General features: G+C 49.3%; 1 protein-coding gene across 1 annotated transcript in view; it reads right to left on the bottom strand.

Moving 5' to 3' along the window:
* The window catches only part of LRP4 (LDL receptor related protein 4), a 51,797-nt gene extending 36,848 nt beyond the window's left edge, over nucleotides 1-14,949 (bottom strand). The window contains exons 1-4 of the mRNA XM_004264072.3: nucleotides 14,704-14,949; nucleotides 1,982-2,128; nucleotides 739-855; nucleotides 188-301 (exon numbers count right to left, since the gene is read on the bottom strand). Coding sequence (XP_004264120.1) covers nucleotides 188-301; nucleotides 739-855; nucleotides 1,982-2,128; nucleotides 14,704-14,755 — 430 coding nt within the window. The 5' untranslated portion in view covers nucleotides 14,756-14,949. The remainder of the gene's footprint in view (nucleotides 1-187; nucleotides 302-738; nucleotides 856-1,981; nucleotides 2,129-14,703) is intronic.
* Nucleotides 14,950-18,550: the final 3,601 nt, after the last annotated feature.

Below are 18,550 nucleotides of genomic sequence, written 5' to 3'. Positions count from 1 at the left end.
GGGCCTCAGGCTCCTATTCTGTGGTTCCGGGGGGGTCTGGCTGCTCTGCCCCTCCTGCTCTCCTCCAGCTGCTCCAGGCACCTGGGCAGTTCAAGGTTCGGGCAGTGCTAGAGCCCCTGCTGCTCTTTCTCCCCATGGCCATGCCATCCACCAGCCACCCCACCTGCCTCCCTGGAGCACCGCTCACCACACTGCTCATCGCTGTTGTCACCACAGTCGTTGTCACCATCGCAGTGCCACAGGCTCCGGATGCAGTAGCCATTCTGGCAGGGGAACTCGTCTTCCTCACACTCCCGCGGGGCTGTGGGCACAGAGCGGTCAGGCTGCTACAGGCAGTGGGGCCAGCGCCTGGGAGCCCAGCAGAGAGCCTTGCAGAGCAGAGCGGCCAAGCAGCTCGGATGCTTCCCAAGGGAGCCTAGGAGGTGGCTGTCTCCGGGGGCTTATCTGACCAAGAGAAGAGGTGGAAGGACAAGAGCCAAAGACCACAGGCTGGGGCATCATTTTCAAGTCTCTATTGAATTTGTTGCAATACTGCTTCGTTTTATGTTTTGGTTTTTTTGGCCGCGAGGCATGTGGGATCTTAGCTCCCCGACCACGGATTGAACCTGTACCCCCTGCATTGGAAGGCCAAGTATCTACCTCTGGACTGCCAGGGAAGCCCCTGTGGCATCATTCTCTGATTGAAAATTGTTTCCCAGCAGAGCTTGATGGAACCTGCCCAGCCCCGCCAGCACTCACGACAGTCCTGCTCATCCGAGTCGTCCTCACAGTCGTTGTCCCCGTCACACACCCAGGAGCGGCGGATGCACTTGCCATTGTCACAGTGAAAGTCAAGAGGGGAGCAGGTGGGTAGCACTGAGTCCGCGCAAAAGAAGGGAAACGAGCGTCAGTCTGGTGCACTTACTCAGGCAGGCTCAACCGGGCCAGAAATCCTTTGGTAACTCCCTGTCTGAATTACAGTCCTTCCTCACAGACTCCTACGCCTGCCCCCAGCTGATGGAGAACCAAGCAGAAACAGCAGTTAAGAAGCCAGAGCTTTCTCAGGGAGTGGTGGTCAGGGATTCAGAAGGCAGAAGAGCCCAAGGAGCTCAAAACCACTAGGAAAGCAGTTAAGGAAAACATGAAAAGACAAACAAAAGTATTTTTCCCCATTTCCTCTTATCAAATGATGATTGACACACCTGGGCTCAATTTCAAGTTCGAGAACTCATCACTTATCACACAAACCAGTTACCCTCTCTGAGCTACAGGTTCTTTGACTGTACAATGGGGATAATTATAATTGACTCAGCGAGGTCTTTTGACACCTCCAAAGTGCTACATGAAAGTGAGCCATTTACCATCATCACAATTAGCTAAACTGGTTAGGGTTAATAAGGTCCAGGTTGCAGCTTCACTCTTCTGAGACTAATTAGCCTCCCTCAGATATAGGTGCTGCAGGGTGGAGACTGCGCCCCTGAATCCAGACAAGTAACTGGCTCAGGAGTAATATTACTACATATCCAAGACAGGATACCCTAGCCTGTTGTGCATGTTACGACACTATCATGAGAATATGTGATTTCTTACAAAGTTTATGTTATTTGAAAAGGTGTGATTACAAAGAATACCAACATAAGAAACACAGAAATACTCGGCATCCACGTATAGTATGCACATTTTAAAATGCACAAATATGCAAGAGATACACACATTCACATAAATAGAGAGATCTATTTAATTAAAGAGACCACCTGTAATTTCAAATGTTTTCTCCTGTACTTGTTTCAAAGTTTGTTTTATTGGCCATACATGCATGGAAATATGGGAGGGCTGAAGCCATATATATTGTGAAGAAACCACCCATCTGTTAATATCTGTCACCCTCGAGAGAGTCCAACTCTGCGTCTGACACAGCTGATGCACAGAACAGGCCATCACACCTGTCCTTGCTCCCTCACACCTTCTACCACTTCCCAGCGTCCCATGGGGAGGTTCTTACTACATCCGTCCTCATCGCTGTGGTCCCCGCAGTCGTTGTCTCCATCACATTGCCACTGGGCAGGGATGCAGGTACACTCGCCGAGGGCACTCACTGCACACGTGAAGTGGCTCCGACCACAAGCACACTCGGGGCTGCTGGCTAGGCCTAGGAAGAGGGAAGAGGAACCAGTGAGGGCTCAGCTCCCACGCAACCAAAGCCCATTCCAGGGGGGCAAGGTAGAGAAGCCAAGTCTAGGAGCACCGTCACCTAGGAGGCCACAGTGATGCTGCAGGGAGGTGTGGACCATATAATCGTGCCTTCCCCCTCCTCCAAGGCACAAATGGTCAAGAAGATACCCTCTGACTTTGGGCTCACAAACAGTCCAGTATCCCTTCTATGACAGGGTTTTTTTGCACACACCCCCAAAGGCCCAGGGACAAATGATGCCACCTAGAGGGCTGGTGGTCTTGAGGAAGGGGAGCCAGGGACAGCATGGGCGACGTTGAAAGGTTTCCATATCCTTCCCTCCAAAAGTAGGTGGAGTTATGGATGCCTTTGCCTCTATCCAGGACCAGGACATTGGCCAGGGAGAACAAGAAATAAGAGTGGAATTAAAATGCTGGAGCCCCCTTAGGGATAAGAAATCACACGAGGGAGCAGGGAGCAACAGGCGCTGCTGTGAGTCCCTGAGTTAGAACTCGCTTTAAGGAGGGTGACCAGGAGAAGCGGGACCGGGAGACCAGGCTGCCTCAGGGCAGAGCGACTGGGACCAGTCAGGGCCTTCTGGTCTGCGGGACCGGCCACAGCCTGGAGGAAGGATGGCAGAAGCAGCCCCTCCCACAGCCTCCGCAGCACGCAGCTAGGCTTCCCTATTGAGCATCCAGCTATCTGCCTGGCCAAGTCCCATGACCGGCTGCTGTGCCCCCTCCCCAGCGTGCCCAGCAGGATGCCCTGGGATGGCGTGTGAATGGCTCGGTGCCCCCGCTCCAGCCTCAGCTGGAACAAAGGGTTCTGCCAGGGTCACCCTCCCCCCTCCCAGCATTCATCTAACCCGCTGGGCTGCTGCAGCTGGGAAAGAAGGGGGTCACCTCTCCCTTGCTCATCTCCTCCGCTTGCTTTCTCCTCCCTTTCCTCCCCTCAGCTGGGCCTTGCCCTCAGGCTGGGCTGGAACAGGGAAGGAGTCAGCTCCCGAATTGCCATCCCGCTTCCTTTCCTGTTTACAGGGCCCAGCTTCTCTCTCGGCTCATCTCCTTGACTACATCCTCACCTTGTATTATATTACTCAAGCCAGCTTAGGGTTTAGGGCCCAGAATGAAAGGGTGGACTGTTATTCCCACCAAAAGCAAAAGGGGAGCCAAAGACCCCTCCCTCTCCACTTCAACCCCAAGGATAAGTGTAAGCATAAAGCAAGGGCCCCTAACCTGCAAATGGATGGGAGGGATGGCCAACCTTTGGTATCTGTGAACCCCTGAAACGACAGGCAAAGTGTACGTTTCTGGAGTGAAGGACCACAGCTTTCACCCGATCTTCAACTGAGGCCTTGCCCTCCCCCTCCACATGCTAAGGGAATCAGCTGCCCTAGAAAAGATGCAGGATTTCCTGCAGAAGCCACGGGAATCCATCTGAAAGGGGCAGCATCTCTATACCTCATAGGAAGGCCCCACTCCAAGCCCAGCACTCCTGTCTCTCCAGATCTCTCTGCAAGTACAGGACAGAGGATTCTTCCCAGGGAAGCACTGAAGACCCAGTCCCATCCTCTTGGGCCTGTTCTGAGAGCACTGAGAAGGGATGAGGGCTTTTTTCACTCAGACCCTGGGCACCAGAGCCTGAGGAACTTTTGTAAGTTTGACCAGCTCATCACAGCGATAGGCACTGCTTTAGGGAACTCTGGCTGGGATGAAAGAGCAATGACTAAGTATTCCAGAGGACTCCATGCCATGGGGCTCACCACCAACACGCTGACCTCTTTCTCGGGGAAGAATGGTGAAGAGGAAGAATAAGGCTAAGAATAAAGCTAAAAGTCATCCCAATGAGGGATGATTTTTCTCCTTCATTGAAGACTGGCCTCAGTTGAAGATTGGGGGCATTTGGCAATGCATGATGACGTTTTGGTTGTGATTGGTGGTACCGGCAGCATCTAGAGGATAAAGGCCACAGATGCTGCTAAACATCCTACAATGTACAGGGCAGGCGCCCACCACAAAGAAGTTATCCAGCCTGAAATGTCAACGGAGGTTGAGAAATGCTGCTAGCCACGCACAGCAGGGAGCGGGGCCACACCAAGGAGGAGATCAGGGTAAGGGGGTGACAAGAATGGAGAGGAAGAGGGGGCACTGGGGGGAGAGGAGGAGGAAGCACTGGACCTGGAGCGCACAGAGCTGGGTCCTACTGACCAGCTGTGCCCCCTTGTACGAATCCCATAGCCCCTTAGCCTGTTTCCTTGTGTGTACAAAAAGCCACAAGGGTTGGACATGAAGATAAATGTGAAAGAGGCTAACCTCCTGCCTGGGAACACCAAGGATGCTCCAGAAATGCATGCTGGGGGTGTGCAGGCATGAGGATTTGGGGGCTAGCTTTTTCCGAAAGGCCTTGATTTTAAGAACCTCAGTACGAGGATCAGGAGATCAAGGACAGCAGCATTTCAGGCTGCATGCAAGTCAAAAGGAATCCACAAGGTAAAAGCGGAGCCTTCAGGGTTTTGTTTAGCCTCCCCCCGGCCCCCTTTTGGCTGAGTGATAGCAGAAGTCCTGAGTTTCCCCTGCAGACTTCAGGAACAAAGCATTCCATCCAGTGGGCATCAAGTTAGTTGCTGAAGAGTCATGACTTCCTGCATGTCAGAGCAACATCTGAAGGTCAGGCAGCCGGCGACAGGCAAACTCTTGGCTTGGGTGTTCATACAGTAAACAGACACATTATACTCCAAACCCCAGCTCTTCTGGACAACTGCTGCCCCTCTGGGATCCTGGGAGGTGGAATTCTGCCTTTTCACTCAAGTCCTGGCTGTGATCATAAAGGACAGCTTCTAACCCTTCTTAACTAAAAGAATGGTGAGTGAAGAAAGGATACAAATGACTGCGGGTGGCAAAACGCGGTCTTCATTTTAAGAAGTGTTCAGTTAGAACACTCAGCTGTGCTTCTGGCCTTGAAAGCTATTTGCCAGCCACACTGCAAGCTACCGTGGCCTCAAAGGGCATGGAACCTTCAACCTAATGCAATTCAACATGGAAAAGACCTCCTCCCAAAGTGTTCACTATCCCTGATCATCAAGTTATTCAGCTTTTAGGATACATGGTAATGTGCTCATAGGGCCTTCCTGGGAGGTTAACCAAAATCTCAGCCATCTGACCACTTTCTCACTGCTTTCTTCGGAAGGAAAGCAGGGAAACGCCCATCTGCTTACACTACCAGACACAGTGTAATACGTGAGAGAACACAGATTCTTGAGTCAGAGAGGCTGGAGTTCAAGTCCTGGTTCTACACTAACTCTACAGCTTTGAACAAGTTATTTAATGCCTCTGAGTCTCAGTTTCCTCATCCATAAAATGGGAATAACAACAGTTCTACCACAAAGGGTTTTGTAAAGATTAAATAATCCATGCAGACTGCTTAGCGCAGGGCTGGCACACAGCAAAAGCTTCATAAAAATACAGCCATCATTTACTGAGTACTTACCATGTGCCCTCCAAATACTTTTCTAAGTGCTTTTTTTATGCCACATCATTGAATGCTCTCAACAACCCTGGGAAGTGGCACTGTTATTATTATTGCCACCTTACAGTTGAGGACACTGAGACACAGGGAGGGGAAGTCTGTTGACAGGTCACACAGATACTAAGGGTTGGAGCCAGCATTCACACACAGGCAGGTCAATTCCAGATCCTCTGCTCTTAATCTCTTCATGAATACTGCCTCCTAATAAGTGGTATTGCTATTATGAGAATTTCCAATACCCTGAGATCAAAAAAGGGGATTTATAACACTGGGATTTGGGGGTCCTTCTTTCTGCATTCTGGATTGGCAAATGTGCAGTGAGTTTATGGATCTCAAGCAGTGACCTCTCCTGGCTACTGCTGAGGCTAAAGACCAATTTCCCTTGCCCTAAGGTAAAGTAGTAAAGCAAGGAGAGTATGGAACCCTAGCCCTTCGAAAGAGTGCCTCGGTACTGTGTTGGTCCAGAAAAGGGCAGGGCTTTAGACAACAAATGATTATGTTTTGCAGTTTTTCTTGACAGTTTGCAAGCTACGTCTGCATACACACTTGCGTTCTCATTTAATCATTACAGGACTACCCATTTAATTGGTAAGATCACCTACTTTGGTCCAGGTCATGGGGTGAGTAGGAGAGCCAGGATGGCAGCCCCATTCGGACCCTTAGACCAATATTCTTCCCTTAATATGATCTCAGAATCTGGACTTTCAATAAAGCTTCCCACTGATGCACACTCAAGTTGGAGAGGCACTGCTGGGAATTCCCCTGGCTGTCCAATGGTTAGGACTCTGTGCTCTCACTGCTGAGGGCCCAGATTCGATCCCTGGTCAGGGAACCAAAATCCCACAAGTCACGAGGCACAGGCAAAAAAAAAAAAAAAAAAAAGAGAGGCACTGCTCCCGATCGCTCCACAGAAAGCTCAGCTCAAGGTGGACCACACCTGTCACTTGGAGGCCCAAGGTGTACAGTGACTATACACAGCTACAGAGCAGCTTTTTCAAGTTGAACCAGAAATGAGAAGGCTTAAGGGGTGTTCTGTGAGTGTTGGGATATGACAGCTACCCCAACGTGGAAGGGATTACAATGGGAAAGGGAGGAATCATCACTCATCTAAGTGAAGGATGTTTTATTTCATAACATACCAAAGCTCTCTTCTCTTCTCCTAACAACTGGCAGCAACGGTGAAGATATAAACCTTATTTAATGAGGATAAGTTATTTGGAATGACTTTGAACTACATCCAGGCCAATCAAGGGACCAATCCACTGATGTCAGCTCCTTGGGCAGCTTACTCAGTAAGCGTCTCTCACTGAAAGGGAAGTCCATGCAGCAAGACAAGACTGACACAACTGAAAGGGGTGACAGCCAAAAGCCATATGGAAATGAATCTAGTCTCACCCAAGAGATACCTGCAGTCTGGAGAGACTCGGGTAGCTATACAGCCACTGTTTGAGAGGACAGAGCCTGCACAGAAAACATTGGAACCAATACCAAACAAGGTAAATGGCTGGCAGTAGAAGGAGGCCAGAACATGAACCCTTTCAGGATGCTGCCCCACCTGGACCCACAAAGCCCCAGCTGAATTGAAAGCCCCTGCTGTGTGCCCCAGAGGCCCTTGGTGTCTCCTCTTACGGTAGCATTTAGCTCACTGTGGGACCATTGTTCACTTACTAGACCAGAAGCCTCTTGATGGTTGGAATTGTATGATATAGAGCTTTGTATTTGTATTCAGTGCACAGTTCAGGGATTGGTACGTAGTGATGATCAATGTAAGTTTGTGAAATGAATGAATGACACATTCCATTAGAATCTTGTGACAGTTGGGAGTCATAGGAAAAGAGAAGCCCAGAATATGAGAAATAAAAGTGGTTATTTCCTACCTACCCTATACTCAAGAAAACAGGAATCTTCTTTTTAAGGTGGCTTCCTAGTTCTATCCAGCTTAAGTTCACTCCTTTCTCCAACAAGAGTTCCTTTCACTGGCTGTATTATCAAGCTGTGATACTGACATGCCGTGACTCTCCTTATTTCTGTCCCTAGATCCCTAGAGGCCAGCCTTACCTGGTTTGAAAATCTATCTGATAAAGTCTTCTCCTAGTGGGCCCTCTCTAAAGTGATACCACAAATCACATGATTATTGGTCTCAACAAGGTCAGCCTTCTCTTGCCACTTTTAAACACAGAAAAGAAGTCCTTAATGGTCAGCTTCCAAAGTTATGAGGCAGAAGAGCATAGTGTTAAGAACATGGAAACAAAACTAAGCTAATTCCTGGCCATTGGACCAGGTATAATCTCTTTATACCTTAGTTTTTCATCTGGAAAATTGGGATAATAAGAGCCCCTACCTCCCATGGATATTATGAGAATTGAATTACTTAATTCATAAAAAGCCCTTAGCATAATGCCTGGCATATACTAAGCTCTTGATAAATGGTAGCACCTACTATTGCTATTATAGAATTTGACTCATCCAGACTGTCTTATCCATCCACCCCATGATTAAGCCCTAATATTTCAGGGCTTGAGATGTCGAAAAATCCAACTGTGCACCAAGCTGCAGTGCTGTTCCCATGGGTTAAGCTGGTGGCATGAGTGACCACAGGAAGAGGTGGGAGAGAGTCTTGTGGCAAGAGTCCTGCTTTACTGCCCTTCTCTGGGGGAGCTTGAAGTACATGGTATCCTTTATCCTTACCTAATTTATCATCAACCAATTCTTAGGAGGCAAACATAGAAAAGAGCATTTAGAACCTAAATTACAGAGCAATTTAGAAATGGATTAGTTTCCTTTTTTATGAATCGGGGGTAATAATAGTACCTATTTCATAAGGTTGCTGGGAGGTTTAAATGAAATAATACATATGAAGTAGCTATTATACATAACACATAAGCAGCTATTATTTTTGTGGTTGTTGTTGTTATCAACCCCATCATCTTCATCTGTGTCCTCTCTCTCAACCCAGTAACGTAGCTACATCGCCATACAGGCTTCTTACCCTGCCTAGAAGCTTAGTCAACAGATTTCACAAATCCAACAGGGATTGAATGTGGCTGTGCTCTCTGAGGGGCTGCTCAAAGTACTGCTTTCCTCTCCCCTTACATCTCAAAACCCCAGGTCCACAGAGTAACATGTGGCTTCAGGGAGCAACAAACCATATCTCCCCTTCTGGGAGCTTTTTTAAGCCTCACTCCATCAAGAAGCACCTGAAAGGTAATTCTCATAAAGAATTATGAGAATTGGGATTCCCTGAGACGATGAAGACTGAAAACACAGAGGAGAGGGCAATCTAAGATAAAATACAGACAGTCCCGACCAAGACATTCTGGTATAGCTTAGATACAAAAGATTCTATTCTAAGAGGTAGTATGGATTAGAGAGTTAACAGCTTAGGCTCTGGGTTCAAATCCTAGGTCAGTTACTCACTAGCTGTGTGATAGCAAATGGCCTAAGCCTTAGTTTCCCATCTGTAAGACAGGAATCTAACAGAATCTACCTTATAAGGATATGGTGAGGAGTAAATGTGATAAAACACGCTAACACTTGGAGTGCCAGCAATACAGCAAAAGACTCACAAATGTGAAATGCCCCAGAAATACATTTGTAATTTTTAGACCACATGTCCCCAGCTTGTTGGGCAAAAATGGTCACCAGAGATCACTCCCAGAGGAGCAGAAATTCTCATTTGGGGGAGGTATATTTTAAAGTCATTCACTTTTACTGCTTCTCTGAACCTGTGGTTGAAATTTCTCACTTAAACTGACAGTGAGTGTGGCAGGGGAGTGGAAAAAGGAGGGAAATCCCCTTTCTTATTTACTAGGCTTATGGATATTAGAACCTGGCATCTGTATTTGGTTTCCAGAAGGCTGTAGTCCCTAACAGTGAAACTATCTCTTGTCCTCATCCATGCCACGGTGACAGTCGGGTTCCCAAGGCTGGGGCCAACGAAGGGAACATTTGGAGCATTTCCCCCCCACCCCTGCCCTGCAGGCCAGGCAGGAAGCGGAGCTGCAGAGCGAGGAGAGATCCCTGGAGGTGCTTCCAACCTCAAAGCTTCTTTATTTCACGTGCTAATCAGGTGTTTCTCCCAATACCCTAATCTGTACCTGCCTGGCCCTACACCCAGATGGGACAGGGGGAGGGACCCTCTCCTCCAAAAAGGTGCTGCCTGGAGCCAGGAGCTTCCCAGCCCCAGAAAACCTCCGGTGATAAATTATGCAGCAGCACCTTTGTGCTGCCTCTCAGCCAGATGGGAGGTTTGCTCCCAGTCTTTTGTTTCCGGCTTTGCTCACAACTCCGATCTTCCCTGGCTCAGCACAGAGGTGAGGGGGGAGCTCCTGTAGGCCATGTCCGGGCTTGCAGCGAGTCCCAAGTCTCCGGCAAGGCTTTTCCCAGCTGGGGCTCAGGCAGCGCCCTTCCCCTTCTCACTCTAACCTGAATGGGCAGGGGAGCAGAGCATTAGGGAAGCTTGCAGGCAATCCACTCAGCTGTGAGCAAGGATGGGAATGCCTACGTGCCGTGAAAGAATAAAGTTTGCTCAGAAGGGCGTAAGAGGTGCCCAAGGGCACCAAGGATGTTTGCTTCTTGCTAAATCAAAAATGCAGAACAGAAAATGGAGTCAAACGACAGCCAGGGAAGCTAGAGAATCAGCTCTTTTGAACGGCTGCTCTTGGTTATGGTCAACTTTCCGCAGCCCCCAAAACCATCACATCTCTGGCACCAACTTAAATGGAAGAAACAAAGAGACAACAGGGGTCAAACTTGGGGGTGGAGGAGCTGGGGGCTGGGTGGGGGGAGGGAGGAGCGAGTCTTGGGCTTGAGACCTGAATCAATTATCCTTGCACGCTGACAGGATTCCTGATTGAAGACAGTAGTCATGAAGGAAGGCAGCTCCCCAACGCCCGGCCCCCAAATTGGGGCAATTACTATCTTATGAGCTCTGGGGCCTGACTCCTTTCCCAGGCCAGTGGGAGGGAGAGCTTGGAATTCTAAACTGTTCCAGCTACAAGAGACCTCAGCCAGCACCTCTCACCCCGGGTCACAGCAACCTTAGGGTGAGATGCCTGGCTGCATCCCTGACCACAATGCTTTTAACAGGGAAGCTCTCAGAGGAAAGCCCCACATCCCAGGCCCTCTCCCAGGAGAACTAAGGCAGAGTGGGCCCCCTAGACTCATGGTATCGCTTAATCTCTTTTTTGAAGTGTGGACAGGATGGAAATATGCTTAGGTTTCATTAGGTTTTCAAGGGGGGAAAGAAAGGGCAAGATCTTTAAAAAAAGAAAGCAAAAAACCAGCTGAAATGAAGGGCTGAGCCTCCATTTTAGCACATGACACTGTAGTATAACTACGGTTGTCTGGTTCCCCGAGTCCAAAGGCAAGAACCGTCTCTAATCCACTTCTGCAAGCATGCTAACAAGCAACTAACATTTACCCAGACCTGTGGTAACAGAGTAGTTGTCAGATTCTGTGCCGAATGGTTTGAACATACTATTATTTCATTTAATTTTTACAATATCCTCACATGATAATTTATTACTACTCTACCCCCGCCCCCCACTTACAGATATGAACCCCGAAGTTCAGGGTGATAAAGTGTTTTGTACAGGGTCACAAAGATGTGGCGAAGCCAAGATTCAAACCCAGGCCTGCCTCTGCTTCTTGATCACAGAGCTATGTATGCAGTGATTAGATTAGCACTTGACAAATGTGTGTCTGGGGAATGAATGAACAAATGAATGGGTGCAGAGCCCAGTTTAGGGAATGCTCCTGAGTGTGCTGGGGAGAAGGAACTGACCCTGTCAGCTCGAAGCTGGAAGGAGAGAGGCAAGTACAGGCATTCACCAGAGCTATTTATAGGGCCAAAGCCTGGCTCTGCCAGCCAACCAGTTGGCAGGAAGGCTTTCCTGGGATATTGAATCCCACCAGGCTGAGAAGGGGAAAAGGTCTTCCAATGCTGAAGCTGAGATGGTAATCCAGACACAGTCTGGGGCCAGATGCCCCATGTCCAGGCAACTGTGACAAAACTCATGGCTAAACTGCGTCAAGGAATGTAGAGACTGTGGCTGGAACAGGCTAACAGACCTAGTCAGCCATGGGCATGGAACTGTCTCGAAATTATGAGATGTGTCCAATCACAAAAAAAGACAAGACTACTTTTTAAAGTAGTCTCCAAAATTCTGTTCCTATTTTGGAAGCCCGTAGAATGAATCTTCTCTTCAAAGGAGAAGCAACATAGCCAGTCTCTCCCATTTTCCTTCTTCTTAGGGATCAAGATTAGCAGTCAATCCATAGAAAGAATGAGAAAGACGTGTAAAATATCCTGTCCTTTGTGATTTCCTGTGTTCTCTGCTGGCCCAGAATATGGACATGCCCAACGTGCTCTGTATCAGCCATGGTCATACTCAGTTCCCTTGCACCTGTCATTCTTAATACCATGTGCCAGTCCCAAAGATGTTATCTGATATGCAACAGGGGACAGAAGAGGAAATCCAAAGTCAGTGACAAGCCAAGCATCTTTCACAAGTCCAGTAAGATCAGGGACAAGGTCAACCAAGCACCATGACAACACCAGATGGAAAAGAAACCAGTCTCAGCTCCACTCATTTGCACTCATCCTCAGATATAACCCTCTATCTACCAAAGCTTACCTGGAAGAGATCTCCAAGACAAACAGGGTTTCCACACTTCAAATGGTGGTGGATTGTCTGAGGCCTCACGTCAACCCTCAATAGGCAGATACCCAGGGCTATTACCAGCAATCAAGTTCCCTTCCAAAATCTTTAAGGTTGGAGTATTATATAGGCTCAGGCCAATCCCACAGGCTCTAGGAAAAGCCCCAAGTACTAGCAGCATCCAAATGAGCACCTCATATCTTATTGTCTTGAATTCATTCCTAGCGGAGGTCAGATCTGCCTAACTGATCTACTATGACACACTGTCTTCTCCCTGAGCCCCTGGAACATAGTGCGGGATCCTTGTGGTGATATTTTTGGTTGAGCGACTGCTCAGTCTCACTGGTTGATGAACCATGAATCTGTCCCCTCCAAGCCTCTGAGGATGGCTCAGTATCAGGCCAGGCGAAGTTTAGATCTTGGTGCCATGGAGTGTCCTTATTCACATGCACAGAAAGCCTGCCATGCTTAGAAGTTTCCATTAAATATTTTGTCCTTAAAAAGAACCCAAATAGTTACCCAGAACCCTCCCAACCTTCTTCTGTGAAGCATAAAATATACATAATTTTCTACCCCCGTTCTCAATGCAGATGTAGTGTTAGGCAATTTTGACAGCTCTGGAGCGATAAAATCCTCTTGGCCAGTCTCAGCCCGGAACCTTCCAGCTCCCCTTTCCCTAGGGCAGAAGGCGACAATCTCCTCTCTGGCTTTGTTGGTATCCGTTTTGGCCCTTTTTTTTTTTTCAGTGCCGTGCCATTTCCCTTGATCTTTTTCAAAACTTCCTCCAGGGGGCCGAGAGGAAAGTTCCATCCTCTTCCCTTGCAGCCCGAAGGGGAAAAGCCCCCAAAAAGCATAGCTGTCCCTTTAAGGGGCCCATGCGGTGGGAAGAGCAGCTACATTCCTACCCCAGTAGGGCCGCTGTCCCGACACGCCAGAGAGGCTGCAAATAACCTTCTAGGAGAGAGCTCGGGAGGGGGAGAGCACGGTGCAAAGAGGAACGTGGGTCGCCCAGGCTACTACTCCGAGAGGAAGAGTTAAGAGCTCGGTCGGGTTAGAGTGGGCATGGAAAAAGTCATTTAAAACCCACGGGGAATTTAAATAACAGACAAGAGAACTCTGTTTTGGATTTGGGAGGTAAACACCTTTAAAACAAGTGCTCAGGCATCTCCACGCCCCGCCAGGCAAGTTCCGAAATTTGCATTATTTCCACACGAGCTCCCTTTACGTTAAAGAACTGGCTCAAGGCCGTGGTCTACAGACCCCATTATTCTGAACCCCACCGCCTCATCCCAGCAGCGGGGAGAATGGGAAGATTCGTGTCTCCCCCGGCTGAACAGCGGTGGGTGAATAGGGTTGGGATTCAAAGATCAAAGTTCTTTGATCTTTGGGCACAAACTAGAGGCAGCTGCTAAATCACGGAGTGCACCCACGGTCCTAGCCGGCTGCGGAGAAACAGATTCCACTGGAGCCCTAATCACACACACCAGTTGCGTACCGGTACCAAACAAGTTATTAATAAGGAGCAGATGAAGCAGCAGTCCTGCTGCCATCCCTCCAGCTTCCCCGAGGGCCACCGCGCGGGCCGCGAGGCTGCCTTCTGAGGTTCGGTGATACCCGCCCAGCTATCCCGGCCAGGGCGGATCTGCGGGAGCCTTCCAGCAGTTTCTTCCCTATGTCCCTCCTCTGCCCCTTTTCCAACCCTGTTTCCCCCTCCCCCCCTCCGGGAAGGATCCAGGGCAGGAAGCTGATTGGTCACAACCAGGAGAGGGAACCCAAAACACCACTAAGTGAAGATGCTGCGAGCAGGCAGTGCCCAAGGACCCTCGGCGGGAGCATGGTCCGGGGTCCAAGGAACTGTTCCTCGAGTGGAGGAATCCCCAGAGCTCAAGTATTCAGATTCCTCTGGAGCCTCTCCGCAATCCGCCCGAGACCCCCAGCCCCTGAAAAGAGGGCTATTTACAATTTATGGTTTAGCGACCATCCCTCCCCGCCTCCCTTTCTTCGCCCACATTCATTCGCACCAAAGACACAGAGACCCTGTCTAAACCTGAAAAGGGAAGCACCCCAGCTCTTCAAAGAGCAGCGAGGGAAGGCGAGCGAGCGCCTCGGACCTTCCCCCCAGCCTGGCCCAGACCCGAGCCCGGAGTGCTCCTCCACCGCTGTCCCGTCTCGGACTGGAGGAGTTGTGGGAGCTCCCGGTCCCCTCCCCGGAACACAACCTCTGGGCTCCTGCTTGGAGTGAGGGCGAGGGGTCCCAGGCCCCAGCCTGCGCCGTCCCGCCCTCGGGAGGTGACTCCTGCCGCGGCCGGACCCAGGGAAAAACTTTCCCGCTGGGCCGGTCGGCGTAGGCGCGGTGGCGCCGCTTACCGTGTGCGCAGAGCAGGGCGCCAAGCAGCAGCGCGCCCCACGGTCGCCTCATGGTGCCGCCGCCGCCGCCGGCGCTCCCTGCCGGCCGGGGGTCCCGCCGGCTCCTGCGGGACGGCGCGGCGGAGGGTGTCGACGGAGGGTCCCCTAGGGGAAGCGTCCCGGTCCACGGTGGCGGGCGCGCCCCGCAAGTCTCCCTCCGGCCGCTGCCGCCTCCAGTGCTGCAGAAGCCGAAGCCTCCCCACCAGTGGATCCGGAGCGGGTGTCCCGGGCCGGGCCGCCCCGCCCCGCCCTGCCCCGCCCCCAGCGCCGCAGCCCCCGCCACGGCCACCATGCCTGGTCCCGCCCCCAGCGCCGGCCCGGCCCCTTTCCGCCCTCGGCCCCCGCCCCCCGGTCCCCAGACCCCAGCCGCCGGCGCCTGCAGCGCTGGCCCAGCTCCTCTTCAAGCCGCCCCCACGTTCCTAGCCCTCAAGAGAGCCCCCCTTCACTCTCCCCAGTACTACTGCTTTAAAGTCCTTAACTTAGAAAAGGTTTTATCCTAGCAGCAACTCTCGGATCCCGCTCACTCTAGTTCTGTGCCAGAGAAGTGCACCCAGGCTGACCCAAGTCGCCTGGACGTGACCCCGGCCCCCCTACCGGCCCCAAGTCCAGACTTTATTGATGTCTCAGAATACACAAGGCTTGCTAATGCATAATCCTCTCGGTCTTTATGGACATCAAACAAGGGGCATCGGGGGCCTGGAGTGCTGTGTCTTAACTAGCGTTCTCACTGTCAAATTTCCTTTCCTGAGATTTTCTCCACCCCTCCCCCCACCCCCGCCTAGGCAGCGTTGTTCTAGAGCTAAATAATTCTACGACCTCCCCTTTTCGTTTACTCGTTTCCTGAGGTGGTTGTCTGGGTCCTGTCGCCCCCGCTCGGACGTCCAGAATTGGCCCAGACGTAGTTCCTCCTGGCTGTCTTTGTAAATCAGCGTAGTTAGCCTCTTCACCTTCTTTGACTTTAAGATCCTGGCAAGAAAGGAAGGGGGTAAGGAAGTAAGCCCTCGCTTGCAGTTGTATTCTCTCAGAGACCTCAGCCTCCTCCCAGCTTCAGTCTCTAGGGCCTTCTAGCAATATTTAACCTTTGGGTTAGTACATAAAGTTATAAATTCCTCTCTTGTCTTAGCTTTGTGGCCTACGCCTCTCCCCAGTGCATATTAATAATGTGGATTAATTTTGTTACCACCTGCCATTTTCTAGGTTGAATCTTGTCCTGCTACTTTTGTCCAAGTCCCCAACTTCCTTAGAGTCCTGTATATCGCTTTTCCCTCCAAGCTGGTATGCCAACAGTTTCTGGCTTTGGATCATCTTCAATTTTGTTAAACCACTTTCTTCTCACTAGTAAATAGAATGAGGAAGCCCCAAATGCGCCATGTTAGCTGAGGGGAGAGTAATTTGTTACAGTGCAAAGAGGATATTGGGAGATTTCTCCAATGGATTGGTTGCCATTTCATCCTCGCTCGTCTGCAATTTTTCAAAGGCTTTCACTTCAAATTACCATCTTTGACCAAAGCTAACATTAACTTTGCAATAGCAAGGAAAAAATGCGTTGTTAACTGCTTCTTAGCCAGTATTTCTCTATTCTGTTTTGCCTAAAATTTTTATGCAGATGAAATGTTGAACTAACGTCACCATGGTAACAAATACCATGAGGCATTTTCTGTGTATGTAGTTCTTTTTGCCGACTGAAGGCGGCAGTCGAGTCAGGTCAGGCTTACTTGATCTTACTGCTAGGAAAAAGTCAACCTTTAAGGCCTATGTCATCTTAGCCTAAAATCCAAGGAGAAAAGGGTGAAAAAGTAGAGGCTGATTCTCAATCCCTCCTCCCCACAACGTTTTGATGCAGCCTTCGTCGGTCTCAAGGTTTCAATATACGTTGCTTACGACGACTTGCTTTTTGACCTGTTGAGGAAGACCTTAGGATTCTGGAGAGCATTTTTTTTTCCCACAATGAAAACTAAGGACATGTGGTATAATGAATACATTTGCCCCAAAAAATCCAGAACAGGCAGTCACCATACTTTCAATGTCAGGGGATTAAGAATTTATAAACAGTTTCCGCTCTGTATTCAAAAGACAGGTTCCTTTCCAGAAGGCATGATTTGTGTTGTTTTTCTGGGATTGAGGAGGAACAGGGAAGCTGGCTGTCCCTGTCTGACTCAGGCTCAAGAGACTGAATTTTCTGTGTGCATCCCGAGTCCTCCTCCTCCATGGTTCAGCACAGTTCTGGTGCACAGAGCAATCCCAGGCTGCTGTGAGTCACTGGGAATATCAATAGGGAGAAATGAACTTCATGCATGACCCTGGCTGGGTCACCCCCTAGGGTGAGTTAAGTCTTGGCTGTCAGAAACTGCTCTTGTGCCAGGAGTGCTAAGCCATATTTATTTTTACCAGGCCTCTCAGACTGTCTTGTTTGGAGTGAGAGATCCTGAAAAGCATGCCAGAATGGGCTGTTTGTCTCCCTTTTATTGTCCCCTGGGACATGCCCCTAGGAAAGTTGTAGGGGATTGCCAATTCCAGAAGTGTCTCAGAGACATTCGTTTCCTCAGAAACACCACCCCTTTCCTCATCCTTGAAGGACAGACCAGGGGACTGAATTTCTAAGATCAGAATATTGCCCTGAATTAGACCATCACTAATGGCCTTTTCAAAGGATACCCTGGGGGTGCTACAGAAACAAGATAGAAATGGGCACTATTTTGATCCAGTTGGGTTGGTAGAATCCTCTTACAACCCAGGCATCATTCAACAACCTGAATTCTAAACATAATGCTTCTAAAAGAGTAAAAGGTTTGACATTTCCACACTTTAAAACAGTGGTTCTTAATCAGGAGTGATTTTTGCTGACATGGGGCAATGCCTAGAGACATTTTGGGGAGTAGGTATTACTGGCAAATAATGAGTAGAGGCCATGGATGCTGCTAAACATCCTACAATAAGCAAGACATCCCTCCCCACAACAAATAATTATTCAGCCCAAAATGTTAATAGTGCTGAGGTTGAGAGACCCTGATTAAAAAGTTAAGAACATGAGTCTTAAAAAAAGAATTGCTCCATCTCTAGGATCACTTTCTTGTGTGAATGGAGGAAGGAGTTCTTAAAGCTATAGAATGGAAAACAAGAGAAACAAGAGAAAGCACAGCTAAAGGAAAGGAGCAAAAAGAGTCCTATACCTATCTGCCTAGGGATGCCTATTTCCAATATTCACTCACTTAGTGGGAGTAAGTATTTATTATGGGTATATTATGTGCCAGACACTGTAGAAGCAGTAGTAAACAGATATATTGGGTCCCCGGAACTTACACTCTGATGGCTGGGGAGGCTACAAGTATACAGAGGCATTAAAAGAATGATCTCACAAATGAATTTAAAGCTACAAATGATAGGGGTGTTCAAGGAAAAGTACAGGGTTCTATGAAAGGATAGACTTGATTTAGATTTGGGGGTTCAGGGAAGGCCTGTCAGAGGCACTAACACTAGCAGGCTGAGTAAGATTCATCAGGCTAAGTGTGGATGAGGTGGGTCTTCTAGGCAGAAGGAACAGTATGTACAAAGGCCCTGAGCCAGGAAAGATTTATAGAAAAATATAATTAATTTTTAGCAATGGTATGCTTTTATCTAGGTTCAGGGGGCTACTACTGGAGACCAGGAAAAAAGAAAAAAAAAAAGAAAGTATAAGGGAATAGTCTGATTTGCATTTTTGTGCTTCTTTAATTGCAAACCCTCCATACCACCACTTCAAGTACCAACACTTTTCACGTTCCAGCTCAGCAGTAGTATTTAGCCAGGATCTGGGTACCATGGCTGATTC

This window comes from Orcinus orca, chromosome 8 (genome assembly GCF_937001465.1).
Source record: "Orcinus orca chromosome 8, mOrcOrc1.1, whole genome shotgun sequence".
Taxonomy (NCBI): domain Eukaryota; kingdom Metazoa; phylum Chordata; class Mammalia; order Artiodactyla; family Delphinidae; genus Orcinus; species Orcinus orca.
This window is presented reverse-complemented; position numbering and strand designations above follow the sequence as displayed.